This window comes from Vanessa atalanta, chromosome 21 (genome assembly GCF_905147765.1).
Source record: "Vanessa atalanta chromosome 21, ilVanAtal1.2, whole genome shotgun sequence".
NCBI classification, from domain to species: Eukaryota; Metazoa; Arthropoda; class Insecta; order Lepidoptera; family Nymphalidae; genus Vanessa; species Vanessa atalanta.
The window spans coordinates 1,968,379-1,996,180 of record NC_061891.1 but is presented as its reverse complement, the minus strand read 5'-3'; the positions used below and the strand labels follow the sequence as shown (position 1 = coordinate 1,996,180).

Below are 27,802 nucleotides of genomic sequence, written 5' to 3'. Positions count from 1 at the left end.
TGTGAAATAATAAAAAATTAAAAAATGGCGCCCAATGTGGGACCTATTACTTTTTTTATATACAACTACTAACTAGCGACCCGCCCCGGCTTCACACAGGTGCAGTGCTGATACTTAATATACTACAGAATGTCTTACGAGTTCACAGTTTTTCTGCGTTAGACAATACAAACCGTTATGTACCGCTAAATCTGTAATATCTTCTAAAATATTCATTTAAATTACGTTCTGTAAAAGCCATATTAATCTCTCATGTGTTTTATCTATATTAAATGCACAATGTACTTAAGGTACTTAATTGGATAATAATTAATGCTATATTGCTTAAAATCGCTTCGAAAATAAACCATTATTTCTCTTAAAACGTAAGGGATAAAAAAGGGTTATTGTGGGTTATCCCTAAGAGACATACACCATTGGGGATTTTTTTAAGACATTTTTAAGGAGTACAATACTGTAGTACATTATTTGGATCTATCTCGTAAGGTTGAGGCAGCGTTTGCAATGTAAGCGCAAAAATGTGTTTATTTACGACATCACTTTAGAATCCTCTAAAATGATAAGTGTTTCTCTACTATATTGTGCATGTGTTATATATATAAACTCTTGAATCAATGTATCTATTGAAAAAAACCGCATCAAAATCCGTTGCGTAATTTTAAAGATCTAAGCATACATAGGGATAGACAGCCGTAAGCGGCTTTGTTTTATACTATGTAATGATATAAAATTGTATGTATATAGTTTATTTCAATAAAAAAATAAACATAAAATAACCTCAGATTTACGTATGCAATGCTATGTGCTAGCTAACTCAGATGTTTTGTGCACAACTAACAGTTGTCGTTAATATCTTTATTTATATTACATCATTATTCCACTAAACTAATTATATCCACTTCAATTTCATTTTCATTCCAAAGTTCCGATAACAGATTCGTCGACGCTTAAAACGCATTTTTTTCGCAAATCCATAATCAACATCATAGTAAATCAAGCTCTCGACCAATAATATGAGTAAATTCGACGTCATATTATGTTGTTTATTTGGCTTTTGTCCTCATATGGTATAGTTGAAAATCTGGATACTTGAAACCTGATTTTTTTAAAGTATAGAATTATTCAATAACGAAAATCTAAATCTACACATCTAAAAACTTACAGCTAAATTGAAAAATTCATTCGGCGGTACAAAAGCCTCCGCTATATATGTTCTCCCGTCACTGCCATTCAACGTCTTAAGTGGTACTTCAAATATCGTGTTTCCGTCCAAGCCGAGGAGTTGGACATTCTCCAGCTGTAGAGATGTGTTAGATTCGCTAAGAGATATCATCATGTGGTTGTATACGTCTGAAATATGAGATTTGCTTAATTTTGTTTTTGTTTGGACAAAATAAAGAAACTACATCTCTCATTTGAGAAAAACACAATTTTAAGAGACAACAAACATATTTGACAAGTATCATATTCTTTGTTACATTTGTGATAAAAATATTAGAAAAGTATATTTCAGAGCATTTCTAGTCCCAAGTTATTATCGCTGCGATTTATGTCATATCAAATTAAATCTCAGAATTTTCTGCCACTTTGATAATATTTGTTACCTTGTATTGGTCGATAGCTCGTCTCCTCTAGAGATATAGTTGGTTTCATAGAGAACCCATGCTGGAAAGTCAGGTTGGACAACCCAACCACCTTCACTGAGTGCTCCTCCTCACTCCCCACTGTTATGCTCCAGTTCCCTGGCTCTGGTTGAAGGACTTTCACTATCTGGCATAAAAACAATTAATTTTATCAATTGTGAGTATTTTTCTCTGACTGATCAAATTAAACATATGAGTCCAAAAAAATAAATAAGTTTACCATAATTTCTGACAAGTCCAAAGTAGTGACGAGTTGTGGAGGCCCCGTTATCTCATCTCCGCTAGGGTTGACGACTTTGATCTGTGGCTTTGCTCCCGACACCGACACTGTCACCTCACCAACCGACTTGTCCACTGGAATCTAGAAATAAATGCAATAAAAATTGTTTTTGTTTTAATATATTTATTTCAAAATTTTAATGACCAAATTATTATTAAGAATAAATAAACAATAAAGAAATATTATTCACTAAATGTAGTTCTCGCAGACGATGTCTTAAGTGAGTTTTGATGAAGCGTATCTGACGTCTATTTGTTCAAAGCTTAACCACACAAATCGTAAAAGAATTAAATACACAGTTATTTAATAAAAACTGAAAATAGGAGCGTCTCGTTTCAGCGCAGCATCCGATCATGATTGGCTATTGAATATCCAAAAAATATATATACTAATATACTTGAGAATAAATATCATTTCTATAAATTGGATGAGGATATTTCACAAAAAAACCTTTACCTTCTGCGTATAGTTGTACCCAGCGGGATTGAAAGCTGAGCCCAAGTTCACTGTTCTCCCTTTTATGGAAGATCGCACAAACTCTAACACCTAAAAATTTATAATCCTTTTTTAAAGAAAGTTAATTTCGTCTAATTACATAAAAATACTTTTGAAAACGATTAGCACCTTATGTACGCTGGTTTTGTTTAAATTAAAAACTTGACCGGAACTAGCGGCGGCTATCTGTTGGTACACTTTATATGAAGGTCTGTTCAAGTCGTTACAATGTCCGGTCAATACGAACACCACCTGAAACGCCAAGTTTATTTCTAGTTAAAATATTGTTTTCGTGGAATCAGAGCATCGTTCAGCTGACGTTCTGGTGAACGTTACTAAGGTTAGTGGATTTTTAACCATTGAAATTTACTATCATTTGTTCAATATTTTCTTAATACTCGTAAAAATGCGTTTTATTCATATAATAATCTTAAAGTTTTGGAAAAGCACGGATTTCTAGAAGTGATCTCAGTCATAATTAGTGGCAAAATAACTATAAAAAAAACTTTGTAAGATAAATCACAATGGCCACGCAGTTTATTCAGGTTAATTTGTTGGAAAATTATAATAATAAATAATAGCTTCATATTTGTATTGTATTTTTTAACTACTCTGTATCTATTCATTTGAGCGAATTGAGAATATATTACCCTATAAAAATACATGAAAGACAGTATAAATGATAACTTGATAAATCTTTAGATTTTGTAGACATCAAATATAAGATTAATGATAAATCTTTATGTGCTGTGGCGCGTGTGTCATACGATGTAAGCTGTGATTTATCGGTACAATTTAGGCCAATCTCCCTAAAGACTGAAAGTGATCAGACGCAGTACTAATGCCTTTATGCATTTGATGAATTCCGAAATTTGTCAACTTTACTAACCCTCAAACTTCAGGTTTTTACGTCGAAATTCTGCAGTTTTATAAGTCGTTCTAGCGATTTATTAAAAACACTTATTCTAAGTAATGCTTAATTCAACCTTATGATTGAAAACAAATTCTCACCTGACTCTGTTTTCTTTGAATCGAGTCTAGCACCGATCCCACCTTTCTGTGGTCAGAGGCTGTAGCGTCAGTGAAGACGTAAATAAATGACCGGGGACGACTGACTTTCAAAGCCATTTGTATTCCGGTCAAAGATTTCTCAGGACAATCTCCGCCTCCATAGACACGGACAATATTTAGTGCTGATTTGAAGATATCCTTATTTTTAGTGACTGTTGGTGGTCCTACAGCTGTAAAGAGAACCAGGCTTTTGAAATAACTAAAAAAAGGATGTAAGGTTTAGTTAATCTATTGTACCCAATTCGTTCGTGTGCCGTTTGCTTATTATCACAAGATAATCCCTTTAAACAGCACCATTTTATCGATGAGACACAGTTTCAGCAAATGCTTTTTTTGTCACCGTGATAAATTGCTTATACTTAGTTATTACGAGCAAATGTACCTGATGGTAAGTGGTCACCACCGCCTATTGTGCTGTGAGAAATATTAATGTTGCTTATTGTTGGAATATACAAAAATTCAAGCCTCTATACATAATAGATTTCTCTTTCATTATATTATTCAATCTTTCACTCATTCACATTCGCTCACCACTCATTCAATCAACGAACAGCTTTACTTGATTATTTAATATTCATTATTAAAAACATTGTCAAACAGTGCAGACGTGTCTTATTATACCTACCCCATTTCCCTTCAGGTTATGGGCCCAGGTCATGTTTAAAGATGTTTAAATAATTAAAATTAATAGTAAAAGTGTTACTCAAAATGGATTCGCGAAGTAAAAGAAATATACAACAATTTAACGGTGATCGCTATAGTACTTGGAAGTTTCGTATAAGGTCACTACTAGAAGAAATGCAGTTATTGCCTGTTATTGACGAAGAACCACCACCAATACCAGATAATGAGTGGATTAAGAAGAATATGCTAGCAAAAGGTACGATTGTAGATTACTTGGGTGACACATTTTTAAGCTTTGCAAGAGGTTCTTCTACTGCAAAATCCATAATGGCCGAACTAGACAAAGTATATGAGCGGAGGAGCTTAGCGACTCAATTAGCTTTACGTAAACAGTTACTTAATATGAAACTACAGCCAGATGTGACACTATTCGAACATTTTAACAATTTCGATAATATCATTACTGAATTAATATCGGCTGGTGCAAAATTGGATGAGATGGATAAAATATCACATTTACTTTTAACTCTACCCACATCATACGATGGTGTTATAACGGCACTGGAAACACTTGGAGAGGAACAATTGCATCTATCTTTTGTAAAAACTCGTCTTCTAGATCACGAAGTCAAACTAAAGAATACCACGACGACAGAACTCAAAGTTTTACATACATCAACGAATAAATTCAAATCGCAGAACAAAATTGGATTCGATAAAAGGAAATCATATAATTATTATAAAAAGAAGTCATACACCGGAAATTCATCATATAAAATTTCAAAATTATATTGTGATTATTGTGGACGACGAAATCATATGAAGAAGGATTGTCGATTTTTCAAAAAGTTACAACAAAATGGAGGTAGTAGCGGCAGTAAAACAGCAGCTGCGAGCGCTTTGCAAATCAGAAACGATAACGAGGACAGTTTCGCATTTATGTTTTCAACGTGTAAGTTGTCAAATTCTTATAAATATCATATTAATAATATTGTTTTCATTTTAGATTCGGGTGCAACTGACCACGTTGTAAATAGTAAGGAATTATTTTCTTCCTACTCAGAGTTCACAATACCGATTAAAATTGGTATAGCTAAGAACAATGAAAGCATTCAAGCGTTTGGTAAAGGTACAATAAATGTCACTACTAATTTAGGTTTTCAAGGGGCGATTAATAATGTATTATATGCGCCGGACGTGCCATGTAATTTAATATCTGTATATCGTATTCAACAAGGAGGTATGGTTGTTATATTTAAAAATAACAGTGTTTATATTAACAATAGTATCAAGTGTTTAGTATCGAGTGTTATCAGTAATAATTTATTTAAATTAGTTTTTCAAGTGCATACGCGATCTCAACATAATTTAAATTTGTCTCAAACTTCTACATCTTACGAACTATGGCATAAGCGTCTAGGTCACTTAAACAAAAATAAATTTAACATTCTAAAAAAACTTAATTGATGATAGTTACCTAATTAATGATATTATGCCTAATGATACATTATGTGAGTCTTGCATACTTGGTAAACAGTCGCGGTTGCCCTTTGCAAAATCAAAAGATAAATCAGTCAGAAATAGGCCACTTTTTATAGTTCATTCCGATATTTGTGGTCCTATTACACCACCTACATTTGATGATAAAAATTATTTTATTACTTTTATTGACGATTTTACTCATTATACAGTAACGTATTTGATGCATTCTAAATCTGAAGCATATAAATGTATGAAAGACTACGTAACAAAATGTGAAAATTTATTTAATTCTAAAGTTGTTAATTTATATTGCGATAATGGCCGAGAGTATCTTTCAAACGAATTCAAAGAATTTTGTGTTGACAAAGGGATAATGTATCATTTAACGGTTCCTTACACCCCACAACAAAATGGTGTATCAGAAAGAATGAATCGTACATTAACCGAAATGGCTCGAACATTGGTTACAAGTGCGAAATTAAATAAAATATTTTGGGGTGAAGCTGTTTTAACAGCTACTTATTTAATTAACATACTACCCACTAAAACTCTGATAAATAAAACACCATACGAAATGTGGCATGGTAAAAGGCCGAAAATAAATCATTTAAAAATGTTTGGATCTACTGCATACGTTCATAACAAAGCTAGAAAAACTAAATTTGATGAGAAATCTTTCAAGTCAATATTGATCGGTTACGATGCAAACGGTTATAGATTATTCAATATCGAAAATAATCAAGTTTTTATAGCTCGCGATGTTATTTTTGACGAGTTAAACTTTGAAAAATCACGCCCTACACGTAGCAGTAGTGACAACATTGAAACCCTTTCAAAATTTAGTAAGCCCGAAATTGATTCGGCAAAGCTAAAAATAGATCAACAACAAGATTCTTTTAATGACAATTCGTTGGACGGTTCATCGAATACCACTAATTTAAGACGTAGCGAAAGAATTCGAGAATTACCCCCAAAGAATTATAAGCAAATGCACGATCCTGATTTATTTTTATCTCTTTTTAATGATACGCAATCTTTACCTACATCATATAAGAATATTTTCGATAGGCACGATTCTGATAAGTGGTTGAACGCTATACACGATGAAATTGAGTCGCTTCGAAGCAACCAAACGTGGACATTAGTTATTAGACCGAAAAATGTTAATATTATAAGTTGCAAGTGGGTATTTACAATTAAAAATAATGAATTTGGTGAACCTACACGTTATAAAGCTCGGTTGGTTGCTCGAGGTTTCACTCAAGAGTATTTACAAGACTATCACGAAACGTTCGCACCAGTGGCTCGGATAACTACTTTTAGATTTATATTAGCACTGGCAAATCAGTTTGATTTACATTTACACCACATGGACGTTAAAACCGCGTTTCTAAATGGTATATTGAAAGAAAATATTTATATGGAAGTACCGGAAGGTATTTTAGCAAGTAATAACCAGGTTTGTAAATTGAATAAAACATTATATGGCCTAAAGCAGTCGTCCAGGTGTTGGTATGCACGGTTCGATCTCATTCTCAAGGAAATGGGTTTTAAGAACTCTGAATTAGATCCTTGTCTGTACATATTAGATAAAAATTGTATAGATAAAAACGTGTATATAGTTCTGTACGTTGATGATTTAATTATTACTACTAAAAATAGTAATTTATTACAAGCGTTCAAAAACAGTTTAATGCAAAAATTTCAAATGACTGATTTGAAGGACTTAAAACTATTTCTTGGTATTAGAATTCAAAGAACAACTAATACAATTTCTTTAGATCAAACAACATATTTGCAAAATGTTCTAAATAAATTTTCTATGAAAGATTGTAATCCATCGAATTCACCTTTTCCTTCTAAAATCAATTTTGTAGCTTTAAATTCAGACACTCACTATGATGCACCTTGTAAAAATGTTATAGGATGCCTTATGTATTCAATGCTTTGCACAAGGCCAGATATTTGTGCTTGTATTAATATATTAAGTAGATATCAATCTAAAAATAACGAAGAGTTGTGGAAATATTTAAAACATCTCTTACGATACATTAAAGGTACAATTAATTTAAAATTGGTTTATAAAAAATCTGAATATAAAGAGATAATAAGTGGGTATGCAGATTCCGACTGGGGAGGTGACGAGAACGACAGAAAAAGTACAACTGGCTATTTGTTTAAGGCTTTTAATAATTGTACAATTTCGTGGACCACACGAAAACAAAATACTGTCGCCGTCTCTTCAACGGAAGCTGAATACGTGGCTCTCTTTGAGGCTGTGAGAGAAGCAGTCTGGATAAGGTCATTGTTAAATAGTATTTCTATACAAATAACAGAGCCTATTGTAATATTTGAAGACAATAATAGTTGTATATGTATTGCCAATAACCCCACAAATCACAAAAAATCTAAGCACATAGATATAAAATATCATTTTATTAGGGAACAAATCGCTAATCAAATAATAAAGCTAGAACCTATTTCCACAGGAAATCAACTAGCTGACATGTTCACAAAAGCGATACCCTCCAAGAGATTTATAGAATTAAGAAAGAATTTAAATTTGTTTTGAAAAATAATTCATGTTTTGTGTTAATCAAGTAAATGAAGGAATGAGTTTATTTAATAAATAAAACTATGGTTTATGTAACTAAATAGTTAGTATTTTATTTGTAAAAATGAGTAATGAAAGAAATTATGTTATGGTATTGTTATATTATATTAACTTGTATTTTTGAGGGGGACTGTTGGAATATACAAAAATTCAAGCCTCTATACATAATAGATTTCTCTTTCATTATATTATTCAATCTTTCACTCATTCACATTCGCTCACCACTCATTCAATCAACGAACAGCTTTACTTGATTATTTAATATTCATTATTAAAAACATTGTCAAACAGTGCAGACGTGTCTTATTATACCTACCCCATTTCCCTTCACTTATATCTAAGATGTTATATCCCTTTTGCCTCTAGTTACACTAGCTTTCACACCCTTCAATCCGGAACACAACAGTATTGAATACTGCTGCCTGGCGGTAGGATATCTGGTGGTACCTACTCAGCCCGGCTTGCACAAAGCCCTACTGCATAAAGAGAAAATTTAAAGTCGTATAATCTTGAGAAATGTAAGTAAGTAAAAGTGCTTAAATGCATAAGATTGGATTTTTCTTTTTCAATTATGCTCGAAATATTTATTGTTAGGAATAGAACAAATAATAAGTTATAAAATCTCATTGTCTTCGTTTAGTTCTAGTATCTATATTATATTCATTTACTTAGGAAGCCTTGACGGTTACGCTTTTGTTTATAAATAAAAGTCAGTTGTATCTGCAGTTTTAAATGCTCACAAGGACGCAAGATAAGACGAATTAGCATACCAGTTATATCCTGAAATACTACACGAGTTGGTTTGAATGTACAATGTGTGTGCAAAGGCGACCAAATGATTCTAAGATTGCTTAAAACGATCTTTTAAAAAGCGTATGGGCATTACGACTTTTTATAAATTAGTAATACGGAAGTTCCGTTTTCTCTCTAGTCTTTATATGTCTACGCGCAATAAATTCTTCTTCGCGTCCAATACATAATAGATATGCAAGTGGATAAATAAATGCGCTTTGCATAATTTGCATCTCTGGTAAACCAAAAACAGTAACTTATACACCAATTACTTAAGTCTAGGGAAGGGAAATCCCGGATATATCAATAATTTCATAAATCTGGTAATGTCACAAATGGCAGTGCGTTGACAACTTAAGAAATAAGGACTATCTTTGTGCAGAGGTAATGAGTTAACACAAAAAAATATATCGACTATTGCAACGTTTAACTTAATACGGACATAAAATAAATGAACATACCTGGATCATGGAACGGCACGAATACAAAGTCATCGATTACATTGCTATCTTCTAAAGCTGTCTTCAAAATCATTTCAGCCCCTTCCCTTAGCTGCCTCAAATCATTAAACATAGATCCCGTTGTATCAAACACAAATACCAAACTGCCTTTTCCATAATCTTTATCCGTTAAATTACCTCTAAGATTATTATCAGATGGCACAACTTCATACTGTTGAGACTTATTTACGAAAATTAAAATAAAAAATAAAAAAAAAAGAAAGTTCGCGCCCATATTTAAATTTAGACCATAATTTAACTGTAAGTCATTCTTGTTTAAAATTTACGAGAACACTATTCATTCAAGTAATCACTACAAGATTTATCATTAACCTTTGGCTCTATAATCGATTTAGGTTAAAAGGAAATCATTGTTTAAGTAACTTTATCTTTATGCGTAATGTAAATTTGTATGGACGTTCCTTAGTGACAAGACTACGTTTAATGCTATTTATAAGATTCTAATACATTTTCTAAAAACGTTGGTCTTAGAAAGAAAACAAAAAAATATTAAAACTAAGATTTAGATTAAAAATTAAAACATCGTTTAAAAATAAAATCTTTATTAAAATTCACACTTCACATAGAAGAAATATTTTATTTATACACAAAAAAAAAACAACATAACTATTCACCAAATAAAATTGCTCAAAATTGTTCCCATAAGTAACGGTTTACATATTTGTATGTGTATATTGAAAAATTAATTTTATATCGATTAAATAAAATTTATTAATAATATTAAGTTGCCATGTGAGAAAATAATTATATGAATTTCAGCAATAAATTTTCTAAAACATTAAATTATAAATTATTCGAACAAATACGTAAAGCGTTTTTTTATGAACACGATCTTACTAGGTATAAATATTATACCTATACTTTTAATATTAATAATGTTGTTAAAAAAGACAATAGGATCTTAAAATACTCGTCTTTATTCTTGAGCAAGGCATTAGTTATATCTATCGTATAAAATAGCCTACAGATGAAATGATCTAAAACTCGAAGAAAACGTGAACTGACAGTAAGATACTTTAACAAAAAAAAAAACAATGTATAAGTTTTATTTGTACTAATCATATAAATTTGAGAAATTTTTCATTTGTATTCAATAATAACCAGTAGACTGGTTAAAAATATAGACGAACTGGAGAAAATTAATACTCAACGAGCGTATAAGTGTAAAACAGGGATGGATAATCCAAGATTCTGAAATTCGCTTCTGAAAGTACGTCCACTATGTAATATAGGGGACAGTTTCTCTAATGTAATATAAAGTTTATTTCTTTATAAAATACTTACTACTAGTTCACATATTATTATTGCAATTAAAAATCATCAAAACTTATAAATTATCACTATAAGCATCAATTAATAGCCAATATAGAAAACCATTTTGGAAAATTAATTTATAAAATAAATCTACATCTAAGTTTCAATTGCATATCCTTAAAATAGTTTAGAAATATCATTCTTATCTATTGGGACTTTTCGGTGGTAGCAAAAAAAGTGATAATTTATGATATTGTCTAAATGTGTGAAGTGTATAAGCAGTATTATCTATTTTGTTAGTATTTAGTAGCTTTGGCAAGTTAATTTTATAATTAAACCTGTAATATTGGTCATGGATTTTATGTAATTGTGTAAAATCATGTTGTATATGCCCGTATTACATAGATTCCTAGAACATGGCGTATTTTAAACGCGCAAATGATGCGCGTATACGCGCTTCAAACGAGATTTGAACGCAACCTTGTGACCTCAACACATGGAGCGATCGGAAAACGTGCGGTTACTGCGCGTATACGCACAGATACATCGATACAGACGCGCTTTTGTCGCTCGTAGCTTCCACGTTTTGGTCATAAACTCAATGCGCACGCCCCTCCTCTATCCATCCTCTGGCCCTTTGTACGGCCATCAAACGAGTTTCGAACGCGCTTCACATGAGCGTTTGTATCGCGTTTTACAAAAACGCAAAAGTAAGCATCTACGGCGCAGACGATGCGCTCCTGAAACGCGCGTCGTCCGTGCGTTTAAAATACGCCATGTGCTAGGGGCCTTATATAAGATGATAAAACAGAAACGAAGTATACATTATATTGCGATTCCGAAACATGCCCAAAGTACTCGTGTCGCTTTGAAGCTGATACTGTTTACACTAAATCTCCAAATAAAAGATTAATGTATATAGTAGTACTACTTGCTATCTACGATAATTAAAATATTGGCAGATTAGAAGCCTGTCAAATTAACTCAGCGCTTATGTGCAACAGAATGTCACATACACCCGAATTAAATATATTTTGATCGAAATATATTTAATTTTTACAAAATCCCAATGGATCAAAAATCTAAGTATTTATCGGTTTTTAAATAATATAAATACATAGGGCATAATGGTAATTGTTGCACTAGTTTCAGACACTGGTTTAGATTTTCTTAAATCAGTTATTTTTCTCTTACAGTAATGATGAACGAATATGATTGAGAGGCGAAAAACCGTTTATCCATGAATTCATTTGTACGTGTATACAACTCCGCTACCGCCCGCTGCACGTCACCGCCCTCTCCCACGTGCTCAGCGTTTAACGACAGGGCAATCAATTCCATAATATTTCATTGAATAAGTGACTAAATTAATCGTTTTAAGCAACAATCGTCCATGGCTATCATATGGATGTTTTTGATTCTGGACCTCATTACAACAGTACACAATTTAGTCATATATTATAATATACGTATTATTAAACTACCTCGGGCATAAGTAACTCAATCGGGTTGAAGATACAATATTTCTATCACAAATTGCGACGCGTCGAATTCTAAAACTTATTTCAATAAAAATACACCAAAACCAAAACGTTTTTTGTCATTACTAAATCGAATATAAGCCTATACTAAATCTAAAAGATCGACATGTCAAAAATAAAATTATATTTTCTGAAAGAAATTACACATAAATAATAATTATATTTTCTATTAAATAAAAATTAAGAGAGTAACAATCCCTCTTGTAACGGTAAAAATGCAATTTGAATTCAATGTAAAATGCTTTAAATATAATGTAATTATCATAATACGTATAATGTTACCATTACACTTAGCTACTTATACTTATATTATTGACATATTCATTTCTTTTTGTATAGTAATCTAAAATTTAATAAAATCTACTTAGTCAATAAAAACATACAGTAGTCAAAAAATCCCAACTATTTTGAACATTATACCATCACTGTGCAACCTGATTTTAGTTTAAACAGTCACTAGGGCCAATAGAAAGACCGCATCAACTATTATTTGGTTAAAGAATATTTTACTAACAGTTAAATATTCTCTATAGGTCTATCATTGAATAATATCATCTGTTTGTGCACTCGCTTGTCTTTCTGTCTTCTGGTACACTAGCACTTTTTCTCCTACTTCGCCTTCAGGGTACTGAAACATTAATATAGATATAATTAAATAATTATATATCATTGCAGGTTTATAAATGATTGATGTTACTAACAAATCTTTGTTGCTATGTAAATGCTTATAAATACATATATAAGCTTTTCGAGGATGCACAGATTAGGACTAAAAGCAGTAAGAGCTGAGATAGAACTGGTGAATTTTAACCAAGCTTTAGTCTTTTCTTGCCGAATTAGTTCTAGATATAATTGCCCACTGCATGATTCACTATTAATATGTAGTGGGCTAAGCTTAATCTACTCTTAAGCAGCATCAGTTTAATCAGTTATATTTTTTTATAGAGTGGCTAGTTTGAATACTTTGCTGTATTTCAAAACCATGGATCGAAGAGATCATAAAGACTTTGGAACATCGCCTTCTCTCGCCCATCTCTGGTAGAGTGGCGAAATTAACAGTAATATTTATTTTTGCGCATACACCTTACCGTCTTTGAGAATGACTGTATAAATCAAAATTTTGTCAATTTATATATTATACCTGTGTGTGAGGTAGTTCATGTATAAGCTTGTATCCTTTCAGCAGGTCCTCCACTCTGCCTTGCAGTACGTCAAACAGCACCACCAGCGAAGGCGTCTGTCTGGTGGAATACACCGACCGCCACCAGCGCTGAGGGTTGTGGTAGAAGGCTTCGGCTTCGTAGGTATGTGAGGCGGCCGGCGGGTCGCAGTTGAGGTAGCGGGTTGACACATTCATGTGTAGGTGGCTAAAAATTTTTTTGCATTTAAGAGGGATTTCGATTTCAACAGTATTTACATCATTACAATCAAGCTAGTAACAATATATAAAAACATATTAGATTAAGGGAACCATCATAAAGCGTTTTTATACAGCTTACCTATACAGAGGAGTGGAGTGACAAGGCATCATGAATAAAATGGAAGACCGGTTGTTTGGTAATGCTTCTCTTAGCAGAGGCATCACTTTCAAAGTACCACTTTGATGGACCATGCCAAAGTAGAGGCTAGGTACCATATTTCCAAGAAGAATGCTCAGAGCCACTGTGTATAACTGCCATCTATGAACAAATGTATTATGTTCAGGACATAATTATTACAATAATTCTTCTGATAAGATTCAAGTTAATTCATTTGAAACAATTATTCATCATTCTTCCCATATGCTAAATATCATTTCAGAGGGAAAGCTCTTTACCACAGATAATTGTATATATTATTTAAATATAATAATTTATAAATTAATAAGCACTGTAACTTACCTCTTGGCTTTTCTACTCCAGGGTACTATGACATCTTGAATTAGGTACAGAAGAATTGGTATCAAAGGTAAAACAAACCGGAATTCCTTGTGTGGTATAAAACTGAAAGAAAGTACAATAAATGTGAATTGCCAGATTTCTAATGCATACGTATAGTATAGGATAGTTCACCTAATATAGAATATTGGTCTTGAGATATGATATATTTAATTGGACATATGGCATTGAAATCTCCTCTCGAGACTTTAGAAAACTCTTTTTAAATTAAATTGTATAATTTCCTCACATGAATAAAACTAAATTGAGCTACAAAAAAACTTCATGAATGCTAAATATATTAACTAGATTACATTTTACCAAATGTAGGCATTGTTAACACTATCAAGATTATGTCCAGTTTCGGAAGAGATCACTATGTTTGTTATATGAGTGTAATTTATTTTACACTTTCGGTGTATTATAAAGCATATTTGTATTCTATTTTAATGCATTTTATGTATCAAAGTAAATATGGATTTACATAGATTTGTTCTTATACCTATTTTATTCTATTTTGTTAATGTATGTAATTCTATTTTAAAATAAATAAATACCTGTGTACTACAACATGGAGAGAAGCGGCTGCTAACAGAACCAGTCCAATTCTGTTCTCTCTTGGTCTTTTGACTATTGACACAATTGACCAGAATAATGGGAAAATATTAATACCAAGTACTGCTGGAAGACCTTGTGTTATATACCAATGCCTATAATAAGATTAAATTAAATTAAAAATTAGATTAAAAGTTGACTAAAAAAAAGGTAAAACTTTCAAATATATGTTGACATAAACAAAACTCACCACGGATGGTTGCCATAGAAGGTGGAAATATTCTGAAGCACATTAAACCTGAAGAATTCCCAGGGAGTGATTATCAATCTACCATAAAAGTATGAGTCTAGAGCCACCATAGCTCCACCAGATAGGACTCTGAAAGGACCAGAAAGAAAACATTAGCTATGCATTAGAAAAAACATATAATAACCAACTTTACCGAAACGAAAAAATTATAAAAAACTTTATGATAAAATATCAATTAATTTATTTTAATGATTAAGATTATGAGTAGTTTTATATAACTTACACAATAGGCATATAGGTTCTCAGAAGAAGCTTCAGTCGTCCCTGTCTGGTTGTCATGACATTGTATATTCCAAGAACTACCCAAATTGGAGCTGATGTTGGCCGCACAAACACAGATAAACATGCCAGCCATATCCAGTTATTATTTTCTGAAGTTAAACAATTAATTATTGAAATACAACTCATTAACAAACAAAAATAAGATGTTCAATTGTTTTAGTCATATACTTTGGCTAGTGGATAAAAGACCAATAAATTCTTAAAATATTAGTACTTATATATGATCCTAATCCACAAAGGTTTAGTATGTCGGAATATACTTATTGGCTGTAAGTACTATTTGTATCAAAAGCATAAATTTTCAAAACCTTTTAGATATAAAATAAGTTACTAATGTTCCTGCATTTTAATTATAACTTTTTTATTTCCTAGCTATTTAGGTATAATTAAATATGTCAATGTTTTTGTTTTTATGTCATTACAATTTTTTGTAACAACATTGTATTGCAAGTCCTGTTTACTTGCATATAAGGAAAAATTAATTAAAGCATTGATAACATTCAGACTTTAATTCAATTAAATATTCACTCGTTAATCAATATAAATAATGTTTTTATAGATTTTAAAGTAGTAATCATAACATGCAACTTACCATTTTCATAATAACCAAGTTTTCCCGCTTTAAATGGAAAGATTGACAATGCAATGGCCACCAGAGAGGTTTCCAAGGTCTGCAAGAGGGTTCTACTCGATGTATAGAACCAAAACCAAGAGGACAAAATTAAAAACAGGGCCCATTTTCGTTTGCCAGTCCATTTATAAAAGCTATAGTCCGCTGCTGTACTTATAATAGCTTGTAAGATGCGTGGCATAAAAACCTTAAACAAAAACAGATTCTGTATATTTGCAGCATTTTTTTTAAACATTTTTCCTTTAATGATTATAGTAAAAATACATACCACTGCATCCGCATAATCAAGTCCAGTGAATTTAAGAATTGTGTATAAAACTGCTACAACGCTTGGATATAAGTAACTTCTAAGGCCTTTCTGCCACTCCCAGGTCAGTTCTCCATACCCGAATGCATGTTTATGGGCTACCTCCAAAGTCTGCCAGTACTCGTCAGGCACGTACCAAGTTTGCACCAAGAATACGGAGAGAATACGTACTGCTAATATCCCCAACACAACCTGCGCGGGCCTCAGGCCCTTTGCCAAAACCATTCTCCCGCCTAAAAGAGGTTACATAGTATCAGCTATAAATAGACCCCTAAAACGTGCCTAGCTTTTTAAGTATTTACTAATTTTATAATATATTTTGTAATTTTATAGCTAAAATTAATTAAGTCTAATTAGAATTTCAATAAGCCACTATAACAGAAGTTAAATAAGTTGATCCAAAAAATGTCAACTAAAGCGTCCTTTTTTAATTAAGGATAAAGCTGAATGAATGCCACCTTTAAATTATTTGTAATTGTTTATAATTCAACATTAGTTACTTTAAAGCACGTCTGCTGTATTTATTTATTGTTATTTTATAACGAAAACAAATATTCCGTAATATTAACTAACACTAACCTCACCAGTTCACCACAAATACACCGCCGCTGGAAAACGTAGTGTTGTCCACAACTCCACACTTCAGCGCTCAGTTGCTATAAAAGTTAAGACTACATTTAAGCTTAATTATTGAGCTATAAAAATATTAATGTTTTTGCGTTGTAAGATAGTCTTAAAAATAAAATGTGTATTTAATTTACTTTGTAAATTAGAGTTCATTTCCAATTAAGAGTTTAGATTTAAATTTTCAATATAAAAGATGTGACATTGGGCTGCGTTGTATGAATGTCGCCATTAGCCAATCTTATGTCATTTCGGGACGGTTCCAAAACTAATCAAGAATCAAGATGTAATTTTTAAGCTTGTTACTAAGGCGTGTCGAAAATAATATTATATATTTATCAATTCTTTTATTAAATTTCACGTTAAATATCATATACATTTATTAACCTCATTTTTAAAAGAATATAATATTATTTACGCTTTAACACTATTTAACAAATTAATACAAATTTAAATCAATCTTACATTGACAATTACTCGAAGTTTGTTTTGGTGTTCGGAACGTTAATTTACGAATGTTGATTTTTATGGAAAACTAACATTAGGATTATTTGAAATCAAAACATGCTGAAGATTTGTTAAAAATGGGTAAGCAGATATTTTGAGGCTGGTTTGTTAAATATATTGGTTTCTTATAACAGTTAATTTTGTTGCAGTTGATTCTAACAATGAGACGCTTGATTTGTCGAGGCGTGGGCTGAAGAAAATAGAGAAAGCGCCTCCGGAAGAATCCAAAGCTATTATAAATTTAATCCTTGACCAAAATGAACTTCAGCGCCTGGATAACATCGATTCCTACAATCGAATTGAAAACGTAATACGCCTTTTATAGTGATATTTGATAAATAACATCATCGACATTTTCACAAATCTCAGTGATGTGTAAATAAACGAGGCTATATTAATTATTCAACCATCTGACAAGAATAATTCAATTTAATTAATCATACAACACACATAATGCAAAACAAATCATTACCATTAAACAGATTAACAATTTATAATTGTAAATAATAATATATTAAAATCTTTTTTTTTTTAATTTATAAAGTCGACTATATTGACAATGTTGTGTATCTATGCTTATTTAAAAAAAATTAAACAGACAACTGTTTTCAAATGATATCAATTTAAATTGTACAATAATAAGATGCATCAACAAAATAAATGACTATTGTTTTAATTGGTTTCAGCTGTCAATATGCAACAATTTTCTCGTCCGTATGCATGGAGTGTCCAGACTGACCAACGTTCGCACTCTTGCTCTGAACAACAATGGCATATTGCAAATAGAAGGGCTGAAAGACATGCTATATTTGAAAGTGTTGAAGTTAGCTGGTAAGCTGAATGCGATTTTTCCTAGTCAGACTGATATTATAATTGTGAAAGTGACCGTCTGCCTGTTTGTTATTTCAGAATAGATTTTAGTGATAATAGTCATATTCTATGCATATAGAATATGACTATTATATACATAGCAGGTTACAGGTCAATATTTGTTGACCGTTACTTCAGGCATCTGAAGTAACGGTTAACAAATATTGATGTAACCTGCTATTATTGTTGATACACTGAACCAATTTCAATGAAATATATACTACTGTACTGTAACTGAAGCTTAAAATAATCACTACACTTTGTTGTCATTTTTGACCATTTCGTAGATAGCCACAGACAATCAAACAAGCAAAAAAAGTTAATGTTTATCTATTAACTTGTAAATGGCCATATTCACTTATCAATCTCAGACCTTTTAATTTTATTTTTTGTATAATTGAATATGTATATGAATTTTTTTTAGCCTATTTTTGTGTTTATAACTTATTAAAGAGGTGAAGGAAAAGAAGGAAAGTTAAGAATCAGTTTGCATGTGTCAGATGGAAGTCTGCAATATGCATATCCTCCTTGTCAAAACCTCCTCCGATAGGGAGGTGGTTTTGTCCTATCAGGCTGTTACTTACTACCGAAGTATAAGTTAAACTTATATTATATGTATTTATATTTTAAGGTAACAATATTAAGTCGATAGAACATCTGAACCACAACATTCATTTAGAACACTTGGATCTATCCAACAATCAGATATCCTTCATAGCTGATATATCCTATCTGAAAGATTTGAAGGTAATTTAATTTATTTTACATAGTTATACCTGTAAATGTTGTTTAGGTTGTAATTAGTAAATAATTCTATGACATTCAAATGTTAAATCAAACACCACTGCATTTTATGATAATTAGATATGTATTGTTATATGTTTGTGAATATTTATTTGAGATTATATCATATACATATGATATATGGGATATAGATATATATGGGATTATTTGAACTTTTTTTGTTTTTGGAAGTTTGAAAGTGGCACCGGTTACCGAGAAGCTATCTGGAAACCGGCTGTCATGGTATGGGCATGTTATGCGGAGGAATGAGGACCATGTTGTGAAAAAGATTTTGAGAATGGATGTGGATGGATATAGAGGTAGGGGACAACCAAAGAAATGATGGATGGCTTGTGTAAAAGACAATATGGTGAGAAAGAATGTTTCTTGTGAGATGACGTCCGACAGAGAAGTATGGAAGAAGAAAACATGCAGCGTCAACCCCAAGTAAAATTGAGATAAGGAAGGATGATGATTTGAACTTTTTTTGTATCATACATATAATACACACATATTTAATAGTTTAAGGCCAATGTTATGAAACCTCTTAATTTATTTTTATTACTGTGATTTCATTGGTATTTCTATACAGCATCTCAACTTGGAACGTAACCGTATAATGGACATGCGGCAGTGCGAGCGCTATCTGCCCACTCAGTTAACGCACCTGGGACTTGCTCACAACAATATCCAGGACCTGAATGAGGTGTCACACCTGGTGCATCTGAGCCAGCTAGATAGTTTCACTATGCAAGGCAATCCCTGTGTCGCAATGGCTGGAAAGGACAAGCTGTATCCTTTGAATATATTTTTATAATTGGTATACTGTTGGTTGTGTTGGTAGCTTGTTTGTTAATGTAATGCCAACTGTCTGACACAGCACAGTCAATAAATCCTTCTTGGGGTTATTCATTTGAATATAGTATATTTTGATTTTAATCATAGGACTTTAATATTAATTTTCTTTTTTTATGGCATATGGGCCACCTGATGGTAAGTGGTAGACAATGGTGCTGTAAGAAATATTAACCATTCCTTACATAGCTAATGCGCCACCAACCTTGGGAACTAAGATGTTATGTCCCTTGTGCCTGTATTTACACTGGCTCACTCACCCTTCAAACCAGATCACAACAATACTGATTGTTACCTACCCAGACGGGCTTGCACTAAACCCTATCACCAAGTAATACTACTGTAACTATATGTATATCATATCATGAAGCTATTGTCTTAACATAAAGCAACAGAGGCTTCGATTACCGTCCCTTTGTTCTGAATTGGATAATGAGCGTCAAATCTATTGACGGCTTCATAGTGAGCGCTATAGAGAGGTAAGTCGTGGATTATCTTCTATACATATCATTTGCAAAAATTATGGTCACTATTATATCTATTTGAGTTGTAACAGTTTCTTCATTTCAGAGAGTAAAAGTGCATAATGGCAATTGCATTTACAAAAACGATACCTTATGCCATTATAAATAATAGGTACTAGCTGTTCCCGCGATTTCGTGCGCGTTTGAGTATAATAAAAAAAGTTATTGTTGTAGCATAAGTTACTCCTTATTACATCAGCTATCTGCCAGTGAAAGTCCCGTTAAAATCGGTCCAGCCGTTCCAGAGATTAGCCGGAACAAACAGTCAGACAAAAATTGAAAAAATGTTATTTTGGTATATGTACCGCGCATACATACATATGCATTTAGTAAGAAGCGGTCGTTTTAATATTACAAACATACACTCCAATTTTATTAGATATAGTTAGGGTACGATTTCTGAATCGGTATGCTCTGACACTGAATCTGCCATCAGCCTGAAGGCGGAGTGGCTGTACAGCCAGGGCAAGGGCCGGCACTTCCACCCGGGGCAGCACCGCGAGCTGTGCGAGTACCTCGCCGCCAGCTGCCCGCTCACGGCCGACGCGCTGGAGACCGAGGACCAGCGCAAGCTGCGCCTCATCCTCAGCAAGGTGAGCCGTCGGCCGGGGTTGTAGCATGTGCCAATCGACGAGTCTTTGTAAGTGAAATAATCAACCTTCTGATGCGATGGAGTGATTCTTATCACAGATATTTTACTGACCTGAACACGAGGGGGTCTGAAAAAGGTGAGCGTAGGCTTTCTTAGTACTAATATGGAACTCAGTAAAAGTATATCCGTTTTGTTAGCCTAAAAAGTAATTAATTTATAATGAATCGTCAGATAGTGCCAACAAAGTCCAAAAATTCATGTAAAAAGGTAGTTAGAACACCTTGGTACCTTGGTTGCCGAGAATGTCCAAGCATATTAATGTATTAAATACGTAGTGAATATTTGCATCCAAGCAGGTTTTGGAGCTGCTTACATGAGGATCCTACACCAATTTTGAATCGTAGTTCCTAAGCTCAACGTGTAGATCTTTGTGAAGGAATTTTAAGAATTGGTTGTAAAAACAAAAGAGCCATTTTTTTAAGAGTTAATTAAGCGACTATCCCATTTCCTAATCTGCTAAATTTATTAAAGTTTCAGAAGCTATTTCGTTTTTTAAACTTATGGACCTTCTCTTATGATTATTATGAAGCATTTTTGGTGATATTTTAGCCTCTTATTCCTCACATTCCAGTAAGCAGATGACTTTTACACCAGTAACAGCTATTATTAGACTATATGCTTTATAAAAAGTTTATCTATTATTACTAAAAGTTGCTCAACTATGATCACCACCAGGCTCAACATCACCAACAACAGCTCAAAGATCAGAACCACAGCCCGGTGAAGTCTAGAATACAATCGCCGAGGATGCAATGTAAGTTATCAACACGGGGATATTAGAATTAAGAAAGTTCTACTCAGAAACTGCTAGTAGTAACATACCCTGCTTTGAAATTCAAATCAATTTACATATTCTCCAGCTCGGATATCACAGCGCCACGTGGGGCGCTCGCCGGACCGCCTGAGCTCGAGCTTCCACGCCGCGCTCGCGCACAAGGGCTCGCCCTCGCACGTCATGTCCGCCTCGTGCTCCGGGGAGCTGCCGGCGCACCCGCCCGCCACCTTCGACAGCCCGCAGCACTCGGAGCGCACCCCTGTCTCGCAGCACTCGGAGCGCACCCCTGTCTCGCAGCACTCGGAGCGCATCCCTGTCTCGCAGCACTCGGAGCGCATTCCTGTCTCGCAGCACTCGGAGCGCACCCCTGTCTCGCAGCACTCGGAGCGCATCCCTGTCTCGCAGCACTCGGAGCGCATTCCTGTCTCGCAGCACTCGGAGCGCATCCCCGTCCCGCAACACTCCGAGCGCCGCGCTGCAGGTATAGTGTCCCGCTACTTCCGACAGCCCGCAGCTCCTGGAGCGCACTCTTGTATACGTTGTCACATATAACATTCGGTCCCGTCTACTACTGAAAATGACGCCTTGGCCGAATTAGGTCTGGATGACGACATCATCAATCCTAAACAATTGTGAAATTAAATTTGCTATTTACCTAGTTCCTTTTGCTTCTATAATATCACAATGCGATACACAATTTTATCCTTTTAAGTATTTTTATTTTATCACAGAGCAAAACCTTAAATTTAATATTCCTTTCGCAGAATGTCAAACGATACCACAGACTAAACCTGTAAATCAATCTCTGGAAGCCGCTTCGAAAATGGTCCCAGTACCGGAATCCTTGATGAGCCCCGACTACCAGGATCCCATCTACGACATCCAAAAAACCATACCAAAATGTACCAATTCTGCTAACAGCGTGTCCAACACCTCGTCTCAATCCAGCAACAGCAGTATCAATGAGGAAAGGAGACCATCAATCAATAAAAACTTTAAAGGTTCGCCAAAACTTACGAAAAGTGCGACCTCCTCCCCTAAGTTAAGGTCGAAAATCGAACGAAAGGGTAGTCTCTCGAAGGTAGAGGTGAAAAACGAAAAGAGAATGAATGGTATGAGTGATAGGGAAGACAATATCGACCCTGATAAGCTGGAAGTTATAAAACTCGCGTCGAATCAGAGGCGGCAGAAGAAGATGAGTGTGGAGACGATGGCGGCCGTCACTATACAGAAGATGTGGAGGGGTTATAGGAGCAGGAATCTGAATAAAGACACCTTGAGGATACTGCATGCGATTCAAGCTGCGCGAGCGAGACAGCACATACAGTAAGACAATTATACATGTTATTAAATAATATTCATAGCTTTACATCTGTAAAAAAAAAAAAAATCAAAATAAATAATTACAATTTTGAAATGATAACTTGCTTATGAAATTATTTTGACAGCATCAAGTGACAAAGTTAGCTGAAAATAAAATCATCTTAAAGTTCTGATCTAAGTTCTACGTGCTGTCTTAATTTGGGATCTGTTTTCAATAGTGTGGTTACTGGGGACATTGTTACAAAAAGAAAGATTTAACTTGACATTATATTTTTATTTAATTTATCTAGGTAGCCATAAAATGACTTACATTATCTAGACAACAGGACATAGATTATACTGTTCTATTTTGTAATTTCGCGTTATATTATATTGATATAAAATATATTAAACAAGTCTACCGATGTTAGATAAACGTTTTACACGTGTTTTTCAAAGGCGTCTAACGTGCGATATGGAAGCGACGAAAGCAGCGTTAGAAAGCGAGAGGAAAATACAGCAATTGCAGATGCAGGCGATCAATGCGCTCTGGAAAAAAGTATCCACCTTGCAGAGTACTGGTAAATATGGTTCAACCAACAGTTTACTTCGAGCAGACATTGTGCACATCTCGTGCTCTGTGGTAAAGGAAATCAACGTAAAGAAACATGCATGTATCGAAAGAAATTTAGCCGCAAATGTATCCACTACATTGGAACATTAATTTCCTCAAGTTTTTTTTTTTACTTTTAATAAAAGAACATCACACTGTCTTTCTTTATTTATTTATTCTTGCCTCTGGTTCTTTTTTCAATGTTGGTCTCAATTGAATAAATATTATAGTGAAACAATTGTTTCAGATCCTAAGAACAGAGTGTCAGAGTCTGAAGATAACACGGAGGCTCTCCGGCACCTCACGGAGACGTGCGTGTCGCTACAAGCCCAGGTGATCGACGAAATATACTACGTCAATCTGCAGTACTACTACTGCAGATTGACGTAGTATCCAAGTCCCCCTTGTGCTTCTGATATGACACCGGGCTCCCGCAGGTGTCGGAGCTGCAGGGCTGCGTGCGCGAGGTGCTGCGCGCCGTGAGCCGCACGCGCGCCCAGCCCGCCGCCACGCAGACCGACATCAGCGCCGTGCTCACGCCGCAGGTACCGCCGCGCCGGCCGCCGCACTCGCGCACTCGCGCACTCGCGCACGCCACTAACGTCCGCCCTGTTGTGTGCCAGGAGGAGCGCTGCGGCTGGCTGCGGCGCCCGCAGTCGCTGGCGCTGTCGGCGTCCGCCCCGCGAGCCGAGCGCACGTGAGTCGACTGTCCCGCTCGCCTCGGCACCCTCGCTCCGATTGATTGACTTTATATTTTAATGACCAATTAAAAAAAATTCAAATCACGCATCATTTCCCATTAAAATTTTGACAAAAAATTTAGAATTTGAGTATTTTATACCTGACTGTATTATGAATTATGGAATAAAATTATTTTTTGTTAATTAATAAATTAAATAAATAGTAATACTTGCGATTATTTGAAAATGTTCAAAATTAATTCTTTACATTTCAAAATTACTAATCTTTCATAATAAATACAGCAATATAAAAATTATATATATAGCCATACCAATTTGTTGATTTATTAATAACGTTTCTTACTATTTCTAGCGATAAACCCACTGAAGTTGACAACCTAGACATAGAACGCACGGAGTCCGTCATAGAAGAGCCGAGCATAGAGAACCACAACGAACGGGAAATAATTACCGACTGATGCTAATACACGCTTTATTGCTTAAGTACTACGGTCCAGTGTCGCATGCGTAGCTTTAACAATACGACTTTAATGTCACAATGCCCACTCTAGCGCTAAAGCCGAGTTACTTAAAACTATTTTTATCCCTTTCTTTTATACTAGAAAAACAAAAGAAGAAAGGGATAGCGATAGATTTTTAGAAAACATTTCATAAAGAAAAAACGCAGTTATACAACGAGCTTATTTATATTTCACGCACTGTTGTTGAAAAACAAGATATTTCGGAAGTAAATCGGTATTTGGTAAAACTAAATTATTTGAAATTATTATTTATCTGTGATTTTAACACAAAAAGACGGAAAAAGACAAAAAATTTAAATTATTTTTATATTTTTTTTGAGATTGAGATTCGCGAGCATGCGAATATTTCTTTCTTACTTATCGAAGTGTTAATATATATCTTTAAAAGTTGCCAGTGTCGGGATTAGTGTTAGGAAAAGTAAGTGTTTCGTATCTAATTTATTTCTATCTCACAAAACAGTTCTTTTTTACAGTTTCCAATTTTAGTTAAACTTCATGACATTAGGTTTAGTTATTTATTTTTTTATATATCATAAGTAGTAACCAAAAAGAAACAAACATCTCATTATGTTATCAGCTTATATTTTTATGGATAACTCGTAAAAAAAGAACGTCACACACACTCGAATGTTAGAATTATTTGTTTTAGTTTTTCACAGTAACACAAGAGTTAATTTTGTAACTTAATTATAGCATTTAATAAATTAAATCAATAAATTAAGTTTGAACCTTATAGACATAGAGATTAAGTTGAAATGTGATTACTCTTTAACTAAATATGTATTAAATGTGTATTGTAATATTTGTACACACATTCTTAAAATCATAGAACAAATACGGTTCTGATATAAGTCCACAATTCACATTGAACATTTTTTTAACACATTAAAAATAATAATTTTAATTTATTATAGCCAGTATATATTAACATTCGGAAAGGGCTGTAGTCTAACGGGACAGATTTTTTTAATAGGCAATTACTCAGAAACTAACTTTATACGCTTAAATTAAAAATCGCTATTGCAAGATAATAAAAGGGATAACTTTTTGAAGTCATTGCGCACATTGATTTTAGCTTAATTTCTAAGCTGTTCGCATATTAAAATTTTTATTATCTGTGGGTCGAGCTGAGCTAGCGAGCGGCGCTTTGGTCTCAATGCCCTTTACAAAAGTACAGATCCGACTTTGCTTATGATTAAAACCTTTAGTTTTTTTTTTAATAGCATACATGCATTAGGGATAAGGCTGTAAATCCTATCATTTGAGAAAAGCAGCTTTTATTGAGCAGCTGGTCGTTGCTGGATCTAATATTCATAATACAATACTGACACTGCCACTAAACATCTTTTATATAAAAACTTGGGATTAATCCATATGAATAATAATATTCGCGGTCAGCAAAGCAATCATTTAACTAAATATTCTAACTAGAACTCCATTGTTACTTAATTTTTTTTCTCATGAACAGTCAGTTTATTGAAAATTCAATGAAAATTATTTGAAAGTATATCAAAATTAAATAATTAGTCCCTATTTATCTCTGGATGTATAAAATTTACGAATACTCAATATAACAAAATCTCATGTTATAATATCCAGCTCGAAGGATCAATGTTAACGTCGACTTATTGAGCTTTCCGTGTAAATATACAAAGACTAATTTTATCAACTTATTTGTAAAATAAGATTTTAGAAATCGACGAACTTATTACTTTAGATATATTTTTAGTGTTGTTGAACCAAATTATGTTGAAACCAAGTTATGTTGTTTCGTTTTGTCGAACATTTTTAGAGTAGCTTTAATAGGTTTTATTAGATTATTTTTTAGTATTAGATAATGTTTATGAATATTTGTAAAAGTTGTGAATGGTCATGGGAGTCTTCATATGGAAATAAATAGTATTGTAACATCAATACTTCAACACAACGCTTGAATATAATTTAATGTATAATTTCAATTTGCTTAAATAATGTGTTCATTTTATAGTTTTTTTTTTTTTTTTTTTCAAATGTCATTAGCTCGGCGGGAACAGTCTAAGGTACCACTTTCGTGTGATGTAAGAAATTAAATTATTCTGCTCCAGAAGGCTCCCTTATTATTGTGTAAACATTTGCTTTTTTATTTATTTCTTAGTATAAGTTATTTGGTGAAGTACATGCCTTGTATCGAAGCTTTATATTTTATTGGCACTTTTTGATTAGTTTTAAGGTGTTAAGGCACCGTATCTTACTACGCTTGAAAATTTTGTATTATTTTCTATATTCCGTTTGGCTCAACAATTCAATGAGGAAATTCTAAACGGATTAATTAAAAAAGTACGATATTTTTAAAACAAACATTTAAATTGCAATATTAAATTAGTAATTTACAAACACATATCTGACAATAATTATAAAACAAATAAATTGAATTGATCCAAACGGTATTAAGTTTAACTGCTATGTATATTCTCCTAGTCATTTTTAACGCGTCATTGTCATGTATTTAGTATAATGCAATAGATGTGTATTAGTTACTCGTGACTACTCCGACTGCGAAATGATTCAGATTTGTCGAAATTGTAACATAGTAATTATTTTTCTATAAACTCCGGTACAAATGTAATAATCCGTCGAATGACTGAGTTGAGTTGTGAAGTAATAAAAATTAGCGTCGCGGTCGGTTGTTAATTATACACTTTTATGACTTTGCTTATAAATATTGTTTACGAAGTGATTTGTTAAACGAATGCTGTCTTCTTCCTTCGAATGTCGATT

The 27,802-nt window shown here is 33.4% G+C and overlaps 3 protein-coding genes across 3 annotated transcripts in view; 1 reads left to right on the top strand and 2 right to left on the bottom strand.

The window, feature by feature from the left end:
* Positions 1-12,117, bottom strand: part of LOC125072188 (hemicentin-1-like) — a 32,299-nt gene extending 20,182 nt beyond the window's left edge. Inside the window, exons 1-8 of the mRNA XM_047682713.1 lie at positions 12,052-12,117; positions 9,463-9,682; positions 3,430-3,659; positions 2,548-2,670; positions 2,380-2,469; positions 1,864-2,004; positions 1,605-1,770; positions 1,163-1,350 (exon numbers count right to left, since the gene is read on the bottom strand). Coding sequence (XP_047538669.1) covers positions 1,163-1,350; positions 1,605-1,770; positions 1,864-2,004; positions 2,380-2,469; positions 2,548-2,670; positions 3,430-3,659; positions 9,463-9,682; positions 12,052-12,117 — 1,224 coding nt within the window. The remainder of the gene's footprint in view (positions 1-1,162; positions 1,351-1,604; positions 1,771-1,863; positions 2,005-2,379; positions 2,470-2,547; positions 2,671-3,429; positions 3,660-9,462; positions 9,683-12,051) is intronic.
* A 110-nt stretch (positions 12,118-12,227) lies between these two features.
* On the bottom strand, positions 12,228-17,141 carry LOC125072489 (GPI mannosyltransferase 3). Its single transcript, XM_047683144.1, has 11 exons — positions 17,080-17,141; positions 16,898-16,974; positions 16,280-16,551; positions 15,973-16,198; positions 15,322-15,469; positions 15,039-15,167; positions 14,791-14,943; positions 14,198-14,299; positions 13,817-13,996; positions 13,459-13,684; positions 12,228-12,945 (listed from the first exon to the last, which is right to left on the bottom strand). The coding sequence occupies exons 3-11, from the start codon at positions 16,541-16,543 to the stop codon at positions 12,856-12,858; spliced, it is 1,518 nt and encodes a 505-aa protein (XP_047539100.1). The 5' UTR covers positions 16,544-16,551; positions 16,898-16,974; positions 17,080-17,141; the 3' UTR covers positions 12,228-12,855.
* A 223-nt stretch (positions 17,142-17,364) lies between these two features.
* On the top strand, positions 17,365-26,977 carry LOC125072487 (centrosomal protein of 97 kDa). Its single transcript, XM_047683143.1, has 15 exons — positions 17,365-17,530; positions 17,599-17,756; positions 18,136-18,280; positions 18,951-19,066; positions 19,695-19,894; positions 20,353-20,436; positions 20,918-21,074; positions 21,809-21,887; positions 21,994-22,389; positions 22,673-23,234; positions 23,670-23,791; positions 24,071-24,156; positions 24,261-24,368; positions 24,447-24,520; positions 24,877-26,977. Exons 1-15 carry the CDS (start codon positions 17,527-17,529, stop codon positions 24,980-24,982), a joined length of 2,397 nt encoding a protein of 798 aa, XP_047539099.1. The 5' UTR covers positions 17,365-17,526; the 3' UTR covers positions 24,983-26,977.
* Positions 26,978-27,802: the final 825 nt, after the last annotated feature.